Source organism: Chroicocephalus ridibundus, chromosome 27 (genome assembly GCF_963924245.1).
Source record: "Chroicocephalus ridibundus chromosome 27, bChrRid1.1, whole genome shotgun sequence".
NCBI lineage: Eukaryota > Metazoa > Chordata > Aves > Charadriiformes > Laridae > Chroicocephalus > Chroicocephalus ridibundus.
Genome location: NC_086310.1, coordinates 367,133 through 383,258, shown reverse-complemented (window position 1 = coordinate 383,258; position 16,126 = coordinate 367,133). Strand labels below are relative to the sequence as shown.

Here is a 16,126-nt window from a genome sequence, read left to right as displayed (position 1 = left end):
ATGAGCACGACTAGACTGAAGGTGCAGCCCACTATTAGTGCATCCAAATCGTAATAGTTTAATATATATTAAACGTGATTGGACTGATAGTGCTGAATTGGGCATCACTCAGAATTTAAACCTTGCCGCACCTGGCCTCCCACCTCGGTGAGGAGTGTTAGAACGCAAGGGGGTTTATCTTCTGCCAAAACTGCTTTGCCCCTTTTCACGCAACAGGCTGTAACTGGGTAGGCTGCTATCCAGGGGCTGAGTGTCCGAGCCCAGGTGTATATATAGAATAGAATAGAATAGAATAGAATAGAATAGAATAGAATAGAATAGAATAGAATAGAATAGAATAGAATAGAATAGTTCAGTTGGAAGGGACCTACAATGATCATTTAGTCCAAATACCTGAGCACTTCAGGGCTGACCAAAAGAAAAATTATTTTATTAAGGGCATCGTCCAAATGCCTCTTAAACACCGATGGGCCTCTTAAACATTTAAACAGAAGGCGTCAACCACCTCTCTAGGAAGCCTGTTCCAGTGTTTGACCACCCTTTTGGGAAAGAATTGCTTCCTTCTGTCCAGTCTAAACCTCTCCTGGCAAAGCATCCCATGCGTCCTATCACTGGGTATGAGGAAGAAGAGCTCAGCACCTCCCTCTCTACTTCCCCTCCTCAGGACACTGCAGAGAGCAATGAGGTCACCCCTCAGCCTTCTTTTCTCTAAACTGAACAAACCCAGAGTGCTCAGCTGCTCCTCACAGGACATGCCTTCCAGACCTTTCACCAGCTTTGTGGCCCTCCTCTGGACACATTTGGGTACCTTCGCATCCTTCTTACATTGTGGGGCCCAGAACTGCACACAGTGCTCAAGGTTGAGGTCGCATCAGCGCTGAAGACAGTGGGATAACCACCAGCTGCTTATGCTGTGTGTGACACACCCCAGGATGCAGTTTGCCCTCGTGGCTGCCGGGGCACACTGCTGACTCCCATCGAGCCTGCCGTCGACCAGCACCCCCAGATCCCTTTCTGCAGGGCTGCTTTCTAGCCACTCCTCTCCCAGTCTATATTGGGTCCAGCATTATTTCATCCCAGGTGCAGAATGCAGCCTTTGTTCTTGTTAAACATGGTTGGAGTTACCTCCTTTGGGTCATGGATACAGGTGTTGAACTGAACAGGGCCCAGGAGAGTTTCCTTAGATTTTGTAAGAAAAATCTATGTATTGTTTTTGCAGAGGAGCAACTTGGCCAGTCTGCAAAAATGTAGCTAGAGAATGATTAATAACCAAAAGGCTGATCAAGACACATGCAAGAATTCTTATCCTTTAGACAAAGGAGAAACCAGTCTATGCCCGATCGGTAGTTTAACAGGAGGATGAACCTTTAACTGAGACCAGCTACCGTGGGCAATAAAAAGGGAAGAAACAAACAGCTGAAGTAAGGGGTTTAGGAGGGGTGATGGGGAGAAGTAAACAGAGGCGGGACGAACAGAAGTAGTTTTAGGTGAATTGGATGGACTGCAAACCCTGGAGTACCTAGCCAGTGGGGAAACAGGGGAGGGAAATTTCAGCCAGGGATAGGAAACCAAAATAAGTTATTTTGCGACCTCCCAGCTCTCTTTCCACTGAGCTGCTCTCCAGCAGGTCAGCCCCCAACCTGTCCTGGTAAATGGGGTTATTCCTCCTCAGGTGCAGCACCCTACACTTGCCCTGGTAGAATTTCATAAGTTTCCTCTCTGCCCAGATCTCCAGCCTGTCCAGGTCTCTCTGATTGGTGGCACAACCTTCCGGTGTGTCAGCCACTCCTCCCACCTTTGTGTCATCGGCAAACTTGCTGAGGGTGCACTCTATCCCCTCATCCAGGTCATTGATGAATATATTGGAGAGGACTGGACCCAGTACTGACCCCTGGGGAACACCACTCATCACTGACCTCCAACTAGACCCTGTGCCCCTAATCACCACCCTCTGAGCTCTGTCTTTCAAGCAGTTTTCTATACACACCACTGTCCATTCATCTAACCCACTCTTCCTAAGCTTCCCTATGAGGATGCTGGGGGAGACCCTGTCAAACGCCTTGCTGAAGTCATGGTAGACAACATCCACGGCCCTGTCCTCATCTATCCGTCCAGTCTTACTCATTGAAATATTTCTGTGTTTATACTGCCTGCCTTGAGCCTATATCCTATTGTGTCTGACTCTTGCACAACACTGTGTCAGATGCAGCCTTCAGATAACAGCTCTTCAATAAAACAGGATCTCCCAGGTTTTCGTGGTTCAACCCTGGCCAACAACTAGGAAAACACAGCCATTTACTCACTCTCTCCCACCTCTGCAACACCAAGCAGTATAAGGAAGAGAGCAAGAAAAAGGAGAACACAAATCTCGTGGCTTTAGATTAAGACAGATTAACAGAGAAATAACATAAGAGGAAAATAATAATACTAATAACGGACAAAAGAATATACAAAACAATTGATGCCACACAAATTGCTCTCACCACCCAATGATCAGTTGCCCAGTCTGTCCCAAGCAGCGATCGCGGATCACTGCCCCCCGGCCAACCCCCGTTTATATGCTGAGCATTATGGCTGCGCATGGTATGGAATGCCATGCTGCGCATGGTATGGAATCTTCCTTTGGCCAGCTTGGCCTGCCTGTGCTCCCTCTCTTGAGCTGAGTTGTCTGAGGAGCTGCAGGGCCAGGACTGTCATGTTGTCCTGGAGTGTGGAGCTGGTGGGGGCAGGGAAGGGCGTAAATACATTTGGTGTTGATGCACAATATGAAAGTGGGAGAGCCAGAGAGTGAGTGGCCTCTGTTTCCTCCTGCCCTTGGGTCCAGGTAAAAAGCCCTGGGACTGATGGGGAGCCTGAACCTCCCTCTCTGCCCACCAGCAGCTGCTGTGTCCTTCAGGGGGGCTGGGGCTGTGCTGTGAGTGACCAGAGCTCTGCAGCACCCTGTGGTGGGCACTGCTGTAGGGCCAGCCCGGACTGAGCCATTGTGCTGGGGAGAGGGGAGGAGGAGGAGAATTAGGGATTGCTGGGGAGGTGTTGGGCTGGGCTGGAATGTGCCCAGGAGAGGAAAGCGCCAGCGGAGAGCTCAGCTGTGTGAGTTTGCAGGGTGCGCACACAGCAGGGTGCTCATGGTGCAGAGCCATGGTGAAGGAAGCAAGGCACCAAAGGTGCAAAAGAGAGGGGCCTGGTCTGTGCCGTGCTCCTTGGACAGCCTGGGGAAGCTGCTCCGGGAAAATTGTCCCAGATCAGTCCCACACACCAGGCATCTCCATCTCTGGCCATACACCCCAATCCTGAGGAGGGACCTTTGCTGCACGGTCACTCCTGTCTTCCCCCAGGGCTCTGTGATACACAACTCTACCACCATCTTTAATAAAAAGGAAATAAAACCTTGAAAACCTCCACTGATTGAGATCTTACCAGCTGGCCTTGCCACTGGCCAACCTTGCTCCAGTATTTGGCTCTAAAGGGTTTCTCCAGAACCCAGAGCTCTCGGCCTCTCCTCTTCCTTAATGTGCTCCAGGCCCCATCCATCCTTCTGGCCTCTGCAGGGCTCGCTCCAGTCTGTCAGGGACTTTCTTGTGCTGGAGAGACCCATACTGGAGGCAGGCGTCCTGATGTGGTTCTGTAGTGGGTTCACCTTGGCCAGCAGCCAGACACCCACCCAGCTGCTCATTCCCTCCTCCGCTTCAACAGGACAAAGGGAGAAAAAAACCCAGAAATGCTCATGGGTCAAGATAAACAAAAGGAGATCAGTTACCAATTACTGTCACGAGCAAAGAAACCTCTAACTCGGGGAAGGTCAATTTAATTTGTTGCCAGCTATATGAAAGACTGTTCTCCTCACGCTTTCTCACAGGCTCTAATTATTCCATTGCTCCCAGCTCTTCTACCCACCCCAACCCTAAGAGGAGCAGTGGGGTGGTGAAGAGGGGGTTAACAGCCAGTAAAGAACATCTCTGTCTCTCCTTCCCCCTCACACTTCTCCCTTGCTCCAGCTTGGGTCCTCTCCGTGGGATCCCACCATATTTGTGGTCAATGCTATGTGTTGTTAATTTCTTTCTGTCTGGCTTTTCTCCTTTATACTCACGGTATCACAGAAATGTTGAGGTTTTAAAGGACCTCTGGAAATCATCTAGTCCAACCCCCCAGCTGAGAAAGGATCAACTAGAGCAGGTTGCTCAGCAGCTTGTCTAGGTGAGTTTGGAATACGTCCATGGATGGAGATTCCACAACCTCATTCATCATTATGTGTCTACCTGCCGTCCACTCCAGCATGCCTCTGCTGTGTAGCAGAGCCTTTCCACACAAGGGCTCCCACCTCTAGGTACCAGGTTTTTGTGTGACATGTCAGCCCTTGGCCCTGGTGCCACACCTGAGGTGCTGCAGACCATCACCATGAATGTCCCTCTTTGCCTTGAGATTTTATCGCTGAGCACCATGTCATAGGCGTGAAATAACTCTTGGGTCATTTGAGGCCAGCTGTCCCAACTGTGCCCCTCCCAACTCCTTGCATACCCCCAGTGTACTTGCAGTAAGGGCAGAGTGTGAGACAGAGAAAGCCTCCGTGCTCTGAAAGGACTGTTCAGCAGCAGCCAAAACACGGGTGTGTTATCAGTGCCAGACTAGTAACAAACCCAAAGCAGAAGACATTGTGATCTACTCTGAAGAGAATTAAGGCCATCCCAGCCAGACCCAGGACAGAGTTACAGGTCATACAGTCAGAGTGAGCAATGAACAAAGTCTTGTTTAACTGACCTGAGGAACATTGTGGGTCACAGACCCGCTCTTATGGGGGACTCAGGCTCCCTGGTGTTCACCAGGCAAGCGATACAGCAGGATGCAAACAGGCCAGGAGGTTTCTTGTGGTGTCTCTGGAAAAGTTCTTAGCACAGCTGCTAAATGGGCCATCCAGTCTGATGAACACCTGGACCTGGTACTCCCAAAAGAGGAAAAGCTGGTCAGAGATGTGAAGACAGTCTCAGCCTTGGCTGTAGAGACCATGGAGTTGTGGTCTCCCAGATCTCCAGAGAAACAGGGAAGGCGGGTAGCAGAGCACGGACCCTTGACACTAGGGAATGAGAATTTGGCCTGTTGAGGGCACCGGCAGGTGGGATCCAAGGGGATCCCATGGCAGGGGTCTGAAAGCATCCCCAGGCCTTCATGGCCCTGACCAGCTTCACCTGGGGCCTCCGCCCACCCCTCTGTCCATGAGCCCAGGAGGCCATTTAAGCCCAGGCCTAAATTTCAGCCCCAGCTTGAGCTATGCTGTAGGTGTAAAGGTCTCCAGACACAGCCATAGACACAGTCTTGCCTGTCCTCGGACCTTGTGGAGTCAGACTTGCAGAGTCACTTCTCATCTTGATGCTTTTTGGGGTGTACAATGAATGGCTGACACTCATTGAAGGACCCTCCAAGTGCCAGACCCCAGCTGATTCACACAGGCCTAGGGCATTTCTGCTTCCTTTCTTCTTATCACTTGATCATGTTTTGGAAGAAAAGCAGGTGAGGTTTTGGGGTGCCTGGGTGACAATGATTGAAAGGGGGTAGCAGAACCACCACAGGTGAAATCATCTAAAGTCAAAACTGTTCAAAACTGTTATCTTCAACTCCTTTCTAGGAGGCTTTCAATCTTCCACAGGAATCTTGAAGCTCTGAGAGCCTTCCATCTCACTCTCTTTTACCAGTTCAGTTGACAGTACCCAAGTCGGAGGCTTTGTTTCAATTCTGCTTACAGCTTAAATCACCACACGGTCTGGAGATGCAGAGAAGCTTGTAAAAGAATCAAAGTCAAAAGAACCAAAGTCTTGTCCACCTTCTCGACAAGAAGGTGGGTGTTTCCAGGGACCTCAGGAGGCATGGCATACCGATAGCTGTGTTCAGGAAGCTGGTCAAATGCCTCATCTCCATTTCTGTAATGTTCATCGTAATCTCTTCTCGTATGGCCTGTGGTCAAGGCAAAGGCTCTGTCATCTCTCCCAGCAGCTGTAGGCTCCTCCTAGGTCCCCCTGTGCTTCCACATCAGCAGGCTAGAGAGGCCCAGTTCCCTCAGACTCCCCTCACAGCTCATGCGTTAGGTCCCTCACGCCATCTTGGCACACCTCCTCGGCACCCTCTCCAGTCTCTCCTCTTTCATTTTGAAAGGTGAGGCCCACTGGCTCATATGGCAGCTGCCATGGTGCCCAGACCCTTCTCCTCAGAGCACTCCTTCATCGCTCAGGTCCTTTCCTGTGCTGCTGCATGGAATTGTTCTCCAGCTTTTCCTTCTAAATTTTCAGATTTCTATTGGCCAGGCTGCCAGGTGTGTCAAGGTACCCCTGGACTGAACCTCCAACAGTGTAGCTTATAAAGTATGTGTGCCAATGGTCATCCTGAGTCATGGTGCTTCTAACAAGACCAGAAACTAAGTAGCTGCAGATATGAAAAGAGTACTTCTGTTCTGACCTCGTGCTCATAGCAGCATCAGCCGTGGAGTCAGACCATGTCGCTCAAGGCTTTATCCAGTGGGAGCTGGAAAACATCCAAGGTCAGAGATGGCACAATGTCACTGGGAAACCTCCTCCGACGCTTGGATGCCTTCATGGAGAAAAAGATTTTCCTTTTCTCTGTCCTGAACCTTCCTTATTTCGACATCTGACCATTGTCTATTAACCTCCTGCCAAGCACCACTGTTACAAGCCTAGCTCCGTGGCCCTGAAAGCCTCCCCACGAGGAGAGACCGGCTGCTATGAGGTTCCTGAGACCTTCCCTTCTCCAGGATAAAGAAGGCCCTTCCCCTTTAGCCCCTAAGCATCTTGGTGGCCAATCGCTGAACTCGCTCCCAGCTATCAGAAACTTCCTTGCTGTGGTGGGTTGACTCTGGCCAATATCCAATAGCCCAGCAGCCACACAGTCACTCACACTTTCTTCCCCCTTCCCGAGTGGGACAAGGAAGAAATGAAGTGTGAAAAGTTTTGGGTCGACATAATAACAGTTTAATAGGTGAAGAGAAGAGATTAAGAAAACCTCAACAAGTGAAACACAGGCCATCACTTACCACCTCCCACAGGCAAACTGATGCCCAGCTTGTCTCCAAGCAGCAGATTCCTTGAATGACAAAAACTTCACCTTCTTCTTCCTGTGTCTCAAGTTTTTATTCCTGAGCATGACATCATATGGTATGGAATATGCCTCTGGTCAGTTTGGATCAGCGGTCCTGGCTGGGTTCCCTCTCAGCTTCTTTCTCACCTCCCACCTACTCACTGGAGGGAGCAGAATGAAGAAACAGAGAAGGCCTTGACACCATGCAAACTCTGTTCAGCAATACCCAAAACACTGGAGTATTATCAACACTGAGTTTTCTCAAGTCCCACGGGCATAGGAAACAGCCGTCCTCCGGGACTTCTTGTGGTCTGGTCCAGAAGAGAAGCCGTGCTGGGCTGGCCTTTTTCCTGTAGGAGAGTTAGACCTGCAGCCCATGGAGGACCCTGGTGGAGCAGGCTCCTGGCAGGACCTGCTGCCCAAGGAGAGGAGCCCATGCTGGAGCAGGTTTTGCAGCAGGACCTGTGGCCTGTAGGGGACCCACACTGCAGCAGTCCATGCCTGAAGGACTGTACCCCGTGGAAAGGATCCATGCTGGAGCAGTTTGTGGAGAACTGCAGCCAGTGGGAAGGACCCACATTTGGGCAAGTTCAGAAATGAAGTGTTATGAACTGACAGCAACTCCCATTCCACAACCCCCCTGTGCCACTCGGGGCAAAGGTAGAAGAGTTAGGAATGAAGTCGAGCCTGGGAAAAAGGGAGGGAGAGGGGAAGGTGTTTTGAATTGTGTTTTATTTCTCACTGTCCTATTCTGTTACAATCAATTGGAAATAAATTTAATGAATTTTCCCAAGCTGGGTCTGTTTTGCCTGTGATGGGAATTGGTAAATTAACTGGTAAACAAACAATCCTCCCAATTTATTGCTATTGACAAACATGGAGAGAGTTGCCCTCATGCACAAAGGCAGTTACTTCATGGTGAAGGCAATCAGGTTGACGAGGCATGATTTATCCTTGGTAAGTCCATGCTGATGGGTTTTGGACATGTTCTGTTGTTGGTGCCCAGAAATGTCACCCAAGAGGACTCCAACTGATGGCCCTCTCCTCACCGATGTGAGCTTGTGCAGCCTCTGGTTCCCTGGGGTGCACTGTTGGATTCTTCCAAAGATGGGTGCACCATTTGCTTGACCTCTGCCAATCCCATGACCTCTCAGAAAGGATATTCCAAAGAAATATTCATCTTCCCTCTAACACCATTACAACTATTCTCCCTGTTATAGAGTGTAGTTAGATTCTCTATTTTTTCATATACTTGTTCTGATACAGTGACCATGTATAAAGTCACCTTTTCAGATCCAGACTGTCTAGGCAAAGGCCCTTTCCATAACTCTTCAGTTTTCTTCTCCATTTACTCTTTGTTCATTCAGATACCTCTCACCTATGCTGCTGCTTTCATCTTCAGAGACATAACAGCTTGACTGTCTTTCAAAAGTCTAATTGTTTCCTTATCCAGATCTTTAATTATGTTTATATCTATCTTTTTTTATCTAACTACCTAAGATTATCCCTTGTAGAAAAGCAACCTCATTAGTGGTAGCTTTTACTTAGCATATGATTACAGAATATCATTTATCATTTATGAAAACTGATTGTGCTTTACTTTTCTTTTCTGAAGAATGGGGAAAAATTCTCTTGTGCCTGGGTGCAGCCATGTCTCTAAGGAGCTCAGGTGGGAGATGGTGCAACGGAGCTGTAACATCCAGCTGCAGAGATCAGTGGAGAAGTCTGGTGCAAGGAGCAGTGATGCAAGTCCCAGGTGGCCAATGTCAGAAATGGTGAGGTTGGGGAGGTGAGGAGCAAGGCTGTCCATGCAGCGATGGACGTCAAGGGACTGCTTTTCCTTTCTGCCCAGGCTTCCTGAGGAAACACTCTGCATCAGTATCAATCAGAGAACGCTTCTATCACCTCTTCTTTAAAGTGAAAAGTAATAAAATATATCCTACAACATAAAAGATCGTTTTTATCAGATGCACTTTGAAATCTTCCTACTTAATTACGCTATGAAACTCTCTAATTAGCTGTACAAGCCTTGAAGACTTGAAGACAATTACAAAAAGAGAAATAGCTTGTTAAGGCTTTCTGTCTTTTAATGAGCCCCATGGTGTATTTGCTGCTGAGTCCATGAGCCTCAGATCCTGAGAGAAGGTTGAACAGAGTGCTCAAGAAATCAGAAGCCAAACTCAAAGTACCTGGAAGCATTAATGAGCCCCACTGAGGGCCATTCCTGACAAAGCCTCCCCAGGGACTCGTTAGAGCAGATAGCTGGAGGCTGTGATTGCAGGTGGGCAAAGGCAGAGTGCAGGTGGCTGGAAAGCTGAAGAAACCCTTGGTTTGTTTGATGCAGCAGAAAGGCCAAGCCCTCAGCCCCAGGCCCTGGCAAGGCAGATCCTGTCCCTCACTTGTGGCCTAGGGCTCTTCCTGGGACAGAGGGATGTGAGGGGGAGCAATGACAGGTGTAGGAAAATTCTGTGACACCTCCTGGCCTCCCAAAGAAGGGGCAAGCAGGAAACAGAGTCCTGAGGCTCAAAAGAATCACAGACTCATAGAATCATTTATGTTCGAAAGGACCTTTAACATCATAGAGTCCAACTGTAAACCCAACCCTGCCAGGTCCACCACTAAACCACTTCCCTGTGTGTCGCATCTTGTGATGCTATGCTCTCCACCTTCTGCACCCTCCCCAGCTCCTGCTCAAGCCATAACCATCAGTGGGAGTTGTGATGAGTTGCACCTGGACTTTGGGGGATGGCTGGCAACACAGCCAACACACTGTCTGGAGTTGGGGCCTAGATATTTTGTTCCCATGCGAATATGACTGTAGGTCAATTCTCTTACTCTATGAATAGTGGACAGACCAACAGTCCTTGGAGCTCTCCTGCATGGCAGTGGCTGCACACCAGGATCTCCCCTTGAGCAGGGACACTCACTTAAGGTTCTACTTGTTGAGGCTGAGAGATTCCTTGCCACAACAGATTGTCAATAGGTGACTAATAGCACGCTAAACTTTGAAATCTTAGCTAAGTGATATAAAGGATTGATTGCACATATATAATCCTTTAGACATAAACGGATAACCGAGGCTGGGACTAGGATTGGATCCAGCCACAGCTCTACTCCACTCTGAGAAGGAGTTTAGAAAGCAAGTTGAGCCTCATGACTCAACGGGAGGGTCTCCCTGACAGCTTGTCCGACCCTGTCCTCTATGCAGTAAATAAACAAGTGTACCTTGGCATCGAATCTCATGAAACACTGTTGCATTCACTACTAACTTTGTTAAATCACTGTTTTCTATTAATAAATATTTCACTCTTCATGCCCAGGCATCTTGGCTCTGTTGGATGCCTTACCAGTGAGCCCAGAAATCCCCACCCAGGAAAGAGACATCCCAAGACATTTCACTGCTGAGAAGGCAAAAGCTGGCAGAAGCCTTGGGACCATTAGTGTGGACGTCCCACCACCTATGGAAGGGTCCAGAAACTTTCCAAGAAGAAGAGACCACACAGGCACCTAAAATGGCCACAAGCCTCATCCTGGCCTTAAAAAGGTATTCAGAAGGAAATGCCTTTACAAACACAGACCCCAGTCATGAGCCTGCTGCTAGACAATCATGTGCCCAAGTTACCATAACCTCATAAGCAACCTCTAGCTGCTGGCATGTTCCATACATGCTGGCATGGTCCATACTGTGTGTTGCATTCATACACATGCTGCTGGCATGTCCCGTATTTGGGACCTCACAAGAGCCAAGCCTGGTCATCAACCCTCTGCTGGCCTAAGGGGTGCTCTGGAACACAGGGCTTCAAACACCCACGAGCTTGCTCATGGTCTCTCAGGTCCTCAGGCAGCAGCACCCTCACAACTGGCATTCAGGCCATACGCCTGCTGGCGGGCTATCAAGGACTCAGGCAGAAGTGACCTCCAAATTAATATCTGCCTGCTTCTGGCCTATCCGAGATTCTGGCAGCACTGACCTCATAACCAACATCCACACCATGTGCCTGCTGCTGGCCTGTCAGGTACTCATGGAGAAAGGACCTCGTAGGCACCAAACCCAGCCTTGAGCCTGGGGTTGGCCTGCCACCTGCAGAGACAGGGGTGACCCCAAAATGAGCATCCAAAGCAGATGGCCGCTGTTATAGCAGCAGTGACCTCACAAAAACATTCCAGGCCTTGACCTGCTGCTGGCCTGTTGGGTTCTCAGGCAGAAGGGACCTCACAAGCATCTACTCTAAACATAAAGCCTTTTGCTGGACTGCCATGTCCTCACAGAATCATGTAGATTGAAAGGGATCTTTGGAGATCATCTAGTTCATTCCCGCTGCCCTAGAGGGAGTCAGCCAGAGCAGGTCACTTAAGAAGATGTCCAGGCTGGTTTTTAGTATCTCCATGAATGGTCACTCCACAGCCTCTCCGGGCAGCCCGTGCCAGGGTCGTGTGTTCTTGATGCCAAAACCTGTTTTCTTGAGTTCAGTTGGAATTCCTTAGTTTTGAGGAGTGGGGCCTAGCGCATAAGCCCTGTGTGGGGACGATGAGGGACATGAACTTCTTCAACCTGGTGAACCTCCTCCAGTGAGGGTCACCGTCCAAAAGGAATAACCTCACTCCAAGTATGGAAGAGTGATGGATGGGATATGATAGATATAAACACATGGAAGGATTTGACTGAAGAGATTATTAGCCTGCTGAAAGACCAGGGCATTCTTCCAACTGCCTGAAGCTCAAAGCAGCACCTGGGTAGTTTAAAGGGATGTGACTGAGCGAGGAGTAAGGGGATGGGGAAACCGGAGACCAATGGGAAGGCCGTTCTTACTGCCCCATTGGTGGTCCAATGGTCCCACCATGCTGGAACCACATGGGACAGGTGTGCTCAAGGGTGGGGAGACATCGCCCTGGCAAAGTACCCTGGCAGCCCTCAGGGCTCCGTCCCCCTTAGCCCTCCTGTTTTGGTGGCCTCCCCCAGTGCCTGGGCCACAGATGGTCTGTGTCCCCTCAGTGCCAGCCCCTCTCCCCAGGCCAGCACAAGAGTCCTGGTCCAGGCACAGAGCAGCCTGTCCAGAGTGGGGGCCTGCAGAAAGAGATTTCTCCTTCTCAAGGATTCCTCCCTGCAGGCACAGAAATGCTCCCTTGCTCTTCTCCCTGGTCACCCTTTCTTCACAGAGGGCCTTTCCCCAGGAGAGGGCATCCAGTCTGGCACCCTGTGCTCTCCACAGGACCCTGAGCTGGCAGTGCTGCTCTGCAGGGGGAGGGGGCTGTGGTGCCCTGGGGCCATGGCGTGACCCTGCACTGGCCATGCTGGTTGGGGTGAGAAGCAGACCCAGCCAGAAAGGGATCACTGCTGCTGAGCTTCCTTCCATCTTCCCTCCTGGCTCAGTCAGAAAGGACCGGGCTGGGCAGGACCAAGGGGTGTCTCCAGTGGCACAAAGGGCAGGGGAGGGCTGCACTAGATCCAGTCCATGGTGCTTTCCAAGACGGTGTCCTGAACCACTCTCCAGTCTTCTGTCCCTTTGCCTGCTGGCTCCTCACAGCCTCGCCTGGCATTGCAGGGGCCTCGTTTGCCCATGGGCTCCACAGGTTTGTCTTTTCCTCAGGGAGACATTCCCTTGGATTGATACTCATTTGATGAGATGCCCCTCACTGCCCACCCACACTCCCACACTCTCCCTGCAGATCCCCTGAGCTCTCTTGCCAGCTTCCAATTCTTCTCCAGGATGAAATCTGGCATCAGCCCCACTGCAAGTGGGGCAGCACTATGCCCATATGTCAAAGACCAGTTGCTGTTTAGCGGACATGTTCAACCATGGAGAGAGGTCTTCATTCAGCCCTTGGTCTGAAAAATATTCCCATGAGACCCTGAGCCTGTCGTCCTGAAACCATCAAGAACCACAGAGGAGAAAAGTCCTTTTGAAGGAGCAGCTCCTTGGGTGCAACTCCTGACACCAGCTTTGGAAGAGGCGTCCAGCCATCTGACCCTGCCCTGAGGAGGCTTTTTCATTATGGTGCTATTTTCACAGAGACCAGCTCTGATAAAGAGGTTCACATCGCCTGCTGCTACCCACAGTCACAGGGATGGCACTGTAGAGACAACAGGACTGTCACAAGTTACACGAGGCCTTAGGGGTAACACAAAGGCAAGGACACAGCAGGACAGTGGGATGTCAGGAGAGACCAGCATTGAAAGGCCTCATCCTGCTGCTGTCCTTGGCCATGGCTCCAGGGAAGCAGCAGCCCCGACTCGCAGGTGGCAGAGACAGAGTGCCCAGTGAGGCAGCCAGGGGCAGCCCCAGGGTTCCTGAGGCTGATCCTACATGGGGCAGATGGGCATTTGCCTCCTGAACCCCTCCTGCATACTGGGGCTGCTCGTCCAGCTCCTGGGGATATGTTAAGATATGGGAGCTCAGATAAATAATTTTCTGCTGGCTTCTTTGTTGAGTGCATCACCCAGGGAGACTGGATCCATACATATCTTAGGTATTTGGGTCAAGATGAAAACGCATAGGAGACCAAGAAGAGCATCACAGGAATAAAAAAACCAACCAACCAACCAAAAACAACAACAAAAATTATTTAAAAAAAAAACAGAAAGACAAATATGAAGAACAGTTAGTCCTGGGTTTTACTGATATACAGTGGGAGCCGTAGTGGTATAATGGGCACCTTATTAATCTGAAGTAGACACCATTCAAATAGTTTCAAAACTACATCCTTGACTTCCTTGTTCCTCATGCTGTAGATGAGGGGGTTCACTGCTGGAGGCACCACTGAGTACAGCACTGCCACCACCAGATTGAGAACTGGGGAAGAGATGGAGGGGGGCTTCAGGTAGGCAAAGATGCCTGTGCTGACAAACAGGGAGACCACGGCCAGGTGAGGGAGGCACGTGGAAAAGGCTTTGTGCCGTCCCTGCTGAGAGGGGATCCTCAGCACGGCCCTGAAGATCTGCACATAGGATAGCATGATGAAAACAAAAAACACAAAAGCTAAAAAACAACTTAATATTAGAAGCCCAGCTTTCCTGAGGAAGGAGCCTGAGCAGGAGAGCTTGAGGATCTGGGGGATCTCACAGAAGAACTGGTCCACAGCATTGCCCTGGCAGAGGGGTAGGGAAAATGTATTGGCCGTGTGCAGCAGAGCATTGAGAAACCCACTGCCCCAGGCAGCTGCTGCCATGTGGACACAAGCTCTGCTGCCCATCAGGGTCCCATAGCGCAGGGGTTTGCAGATGGCAACGTAGCGGTCATAGGACATGACAGTGAGAAGATGAAACTCTGCTGCAGCACAGAAAAAGAAAAAAAAGACCTGTGCAACACATCCTTTGTAGGAGATGGCCGTGGTGTCCCAGAGGGAATTGGCCATAGATTTGGGGACAGTGGTGGAGATGGAGCCCAGGTCAAAAACAGAAAGGTTGAGGAGGAAGAAGTACATGGGGGTGTGGAGGCGGTGGTCACAGACGATGGTGGCGATGATGAGGCCGTTGGCCAGGAGGGCAGCCAGGTAGATGCCCAGGAAGAGCCCGAAGTGCAAGAGCTGCAGCTCTCGTGTGTCTGCAAATGCCAGGAGGAGGAACTGGGTGATGGAGCTGCTGTTGGACATTTGTTCACTCTGGGCATGACAAGAAAGAGCAGTTGAGAAGTTAAGGCAGGCCTCTTTGAGCCAATCTTATTCTATTTCCCAAAAAATCCCTGCAAAATGACTTCTCTTCCTTTGGAATAATTTCATTCAGCTCCTTTTTGTGATCTCAGGTTTGTGCTGCTGAGGGCACTTTCTTTGCAGGGGCAGAAATCCTTCTCTTTCCCATTGCCTTTAGCCTGAACACTGCTGAGCCCTGAGGGACAAAAGGGCTCTCTGTGCCCTAGTGCAGAGTCAGGAGAGCTGTTCTGCTCACCAGTGACCTACTGGGCACCACGCAGCTGTCCTGTGATTAGACCATTCTTTGCGGGAGAATGGTCTCCCTGACAATGTAGTTGAAGAAGAAAATGGCTGTTTGTGGGTGTTGAAGTGTCCAGTTTCAAAGTCAGTTCCTCCCGTCTGGTTTCTCTGTCCCTGTGCAGCGGAGCAGAGAGGGATGCAGCCGGCTGGAGTGGCTCTCTGCTGCCTGGAGCTGCCCCTGCCAGGAGCTGCTGCTCTGTGCCCAGGTCGCCTCCCTCTCCCTGCTCCCACAGCCCATCCCACCCGCTGGGGGCTCAGCTCTGCCCTGCAGACCCCTCCTGGCAGCAGGGCACTGCCCAGGGCAATCTCCCTCTTTGTGGCTCCTCAGGAGGAGATGAGAGAAAGCCTGATGCTGGAAGCAAAGGTGCTGCTGGTGCTGTGTGTAGGGAGAGGAGGGGGTGAAGGCACTTTGTGAGGTTTCTGGCAGATCTGCTGATTCCTCAGTGGAACAGTGACAGCTCCTTTCCCTCAGGAGACAGCTGAGAGCACAGACCCTGCAATGCCTTCATCTTCCAGGCAGCCCCTGTCTTGTCTTTCCTCTGTAAATGCTGCCTCTGCCAGTGTTCTGGGGGAGATCTGCAGCTGTGGGCAGCCCTGACCCACACAGCACACTCTCAAAAGAGCCAAAGGACCCTGGCCTGAGGGGAGTCTCTCCTTTTACCCAGAGCTTCTCCCCACAGAAGCTCGGGGGGGAACTCCTTGGGCAGGCTGAGAGCTGACCCTGGCAAGCAGCAGAGTCCCTGCCCCGGCACACAGACCCCTGGGGTGCAGGGACCCTGCTCTCAAGGACAGCCTTGGGCACCCCTGCCTGCACACCCACCTGTCTTCAAAACCCTGCCACAGTCCCTCGCAGAAGGCAGCCCTCCTTCATTGTCGCTGCGATGGTTCAGCAGGGCATCCCTGCTCTGAAGCACACCCTAGAACATCCCTCCAGGAGACTCCCCTGCATTGCCCTACAGCCAGATACTGACTGTGTTAACAGGTGTGAAGATTTCCCCAAGAACAAGCTCAGAACTCTCCTCCCACTCCCAGCTGCCTTTAGCCTCTCTGTGCCTGGCTCCTCTCGGATGCCTGCAGGCAGTGCCCTCAGCCCTGCTGTGCTTGGCAGAGGAGCTGCTCCTGG

General features: G+C 50.8%; 1 protein-coding gene across 1 annotated transcript; it reads right to left on the bottom strand.

Moving 5' to 3' along the window:
* Positions 1 to 13,677: 13,677 nt before the first annotated feature.
* Positions 13,678 to 14,667, bottom strand: LOC134507723 (olfactory receptor 14A16-like). Its single transcript, XM_063318574.1, has one exon. It carries the CDS (start codon positions 14,665 to 14,667, stop codon positions 13,678 to 13,680), a length of 990 nt encoding a protein of 329 aa, XP_063174644.1.
* Positions 14,668 to 16,126: the final 1,459 nt, after the last annotated feature.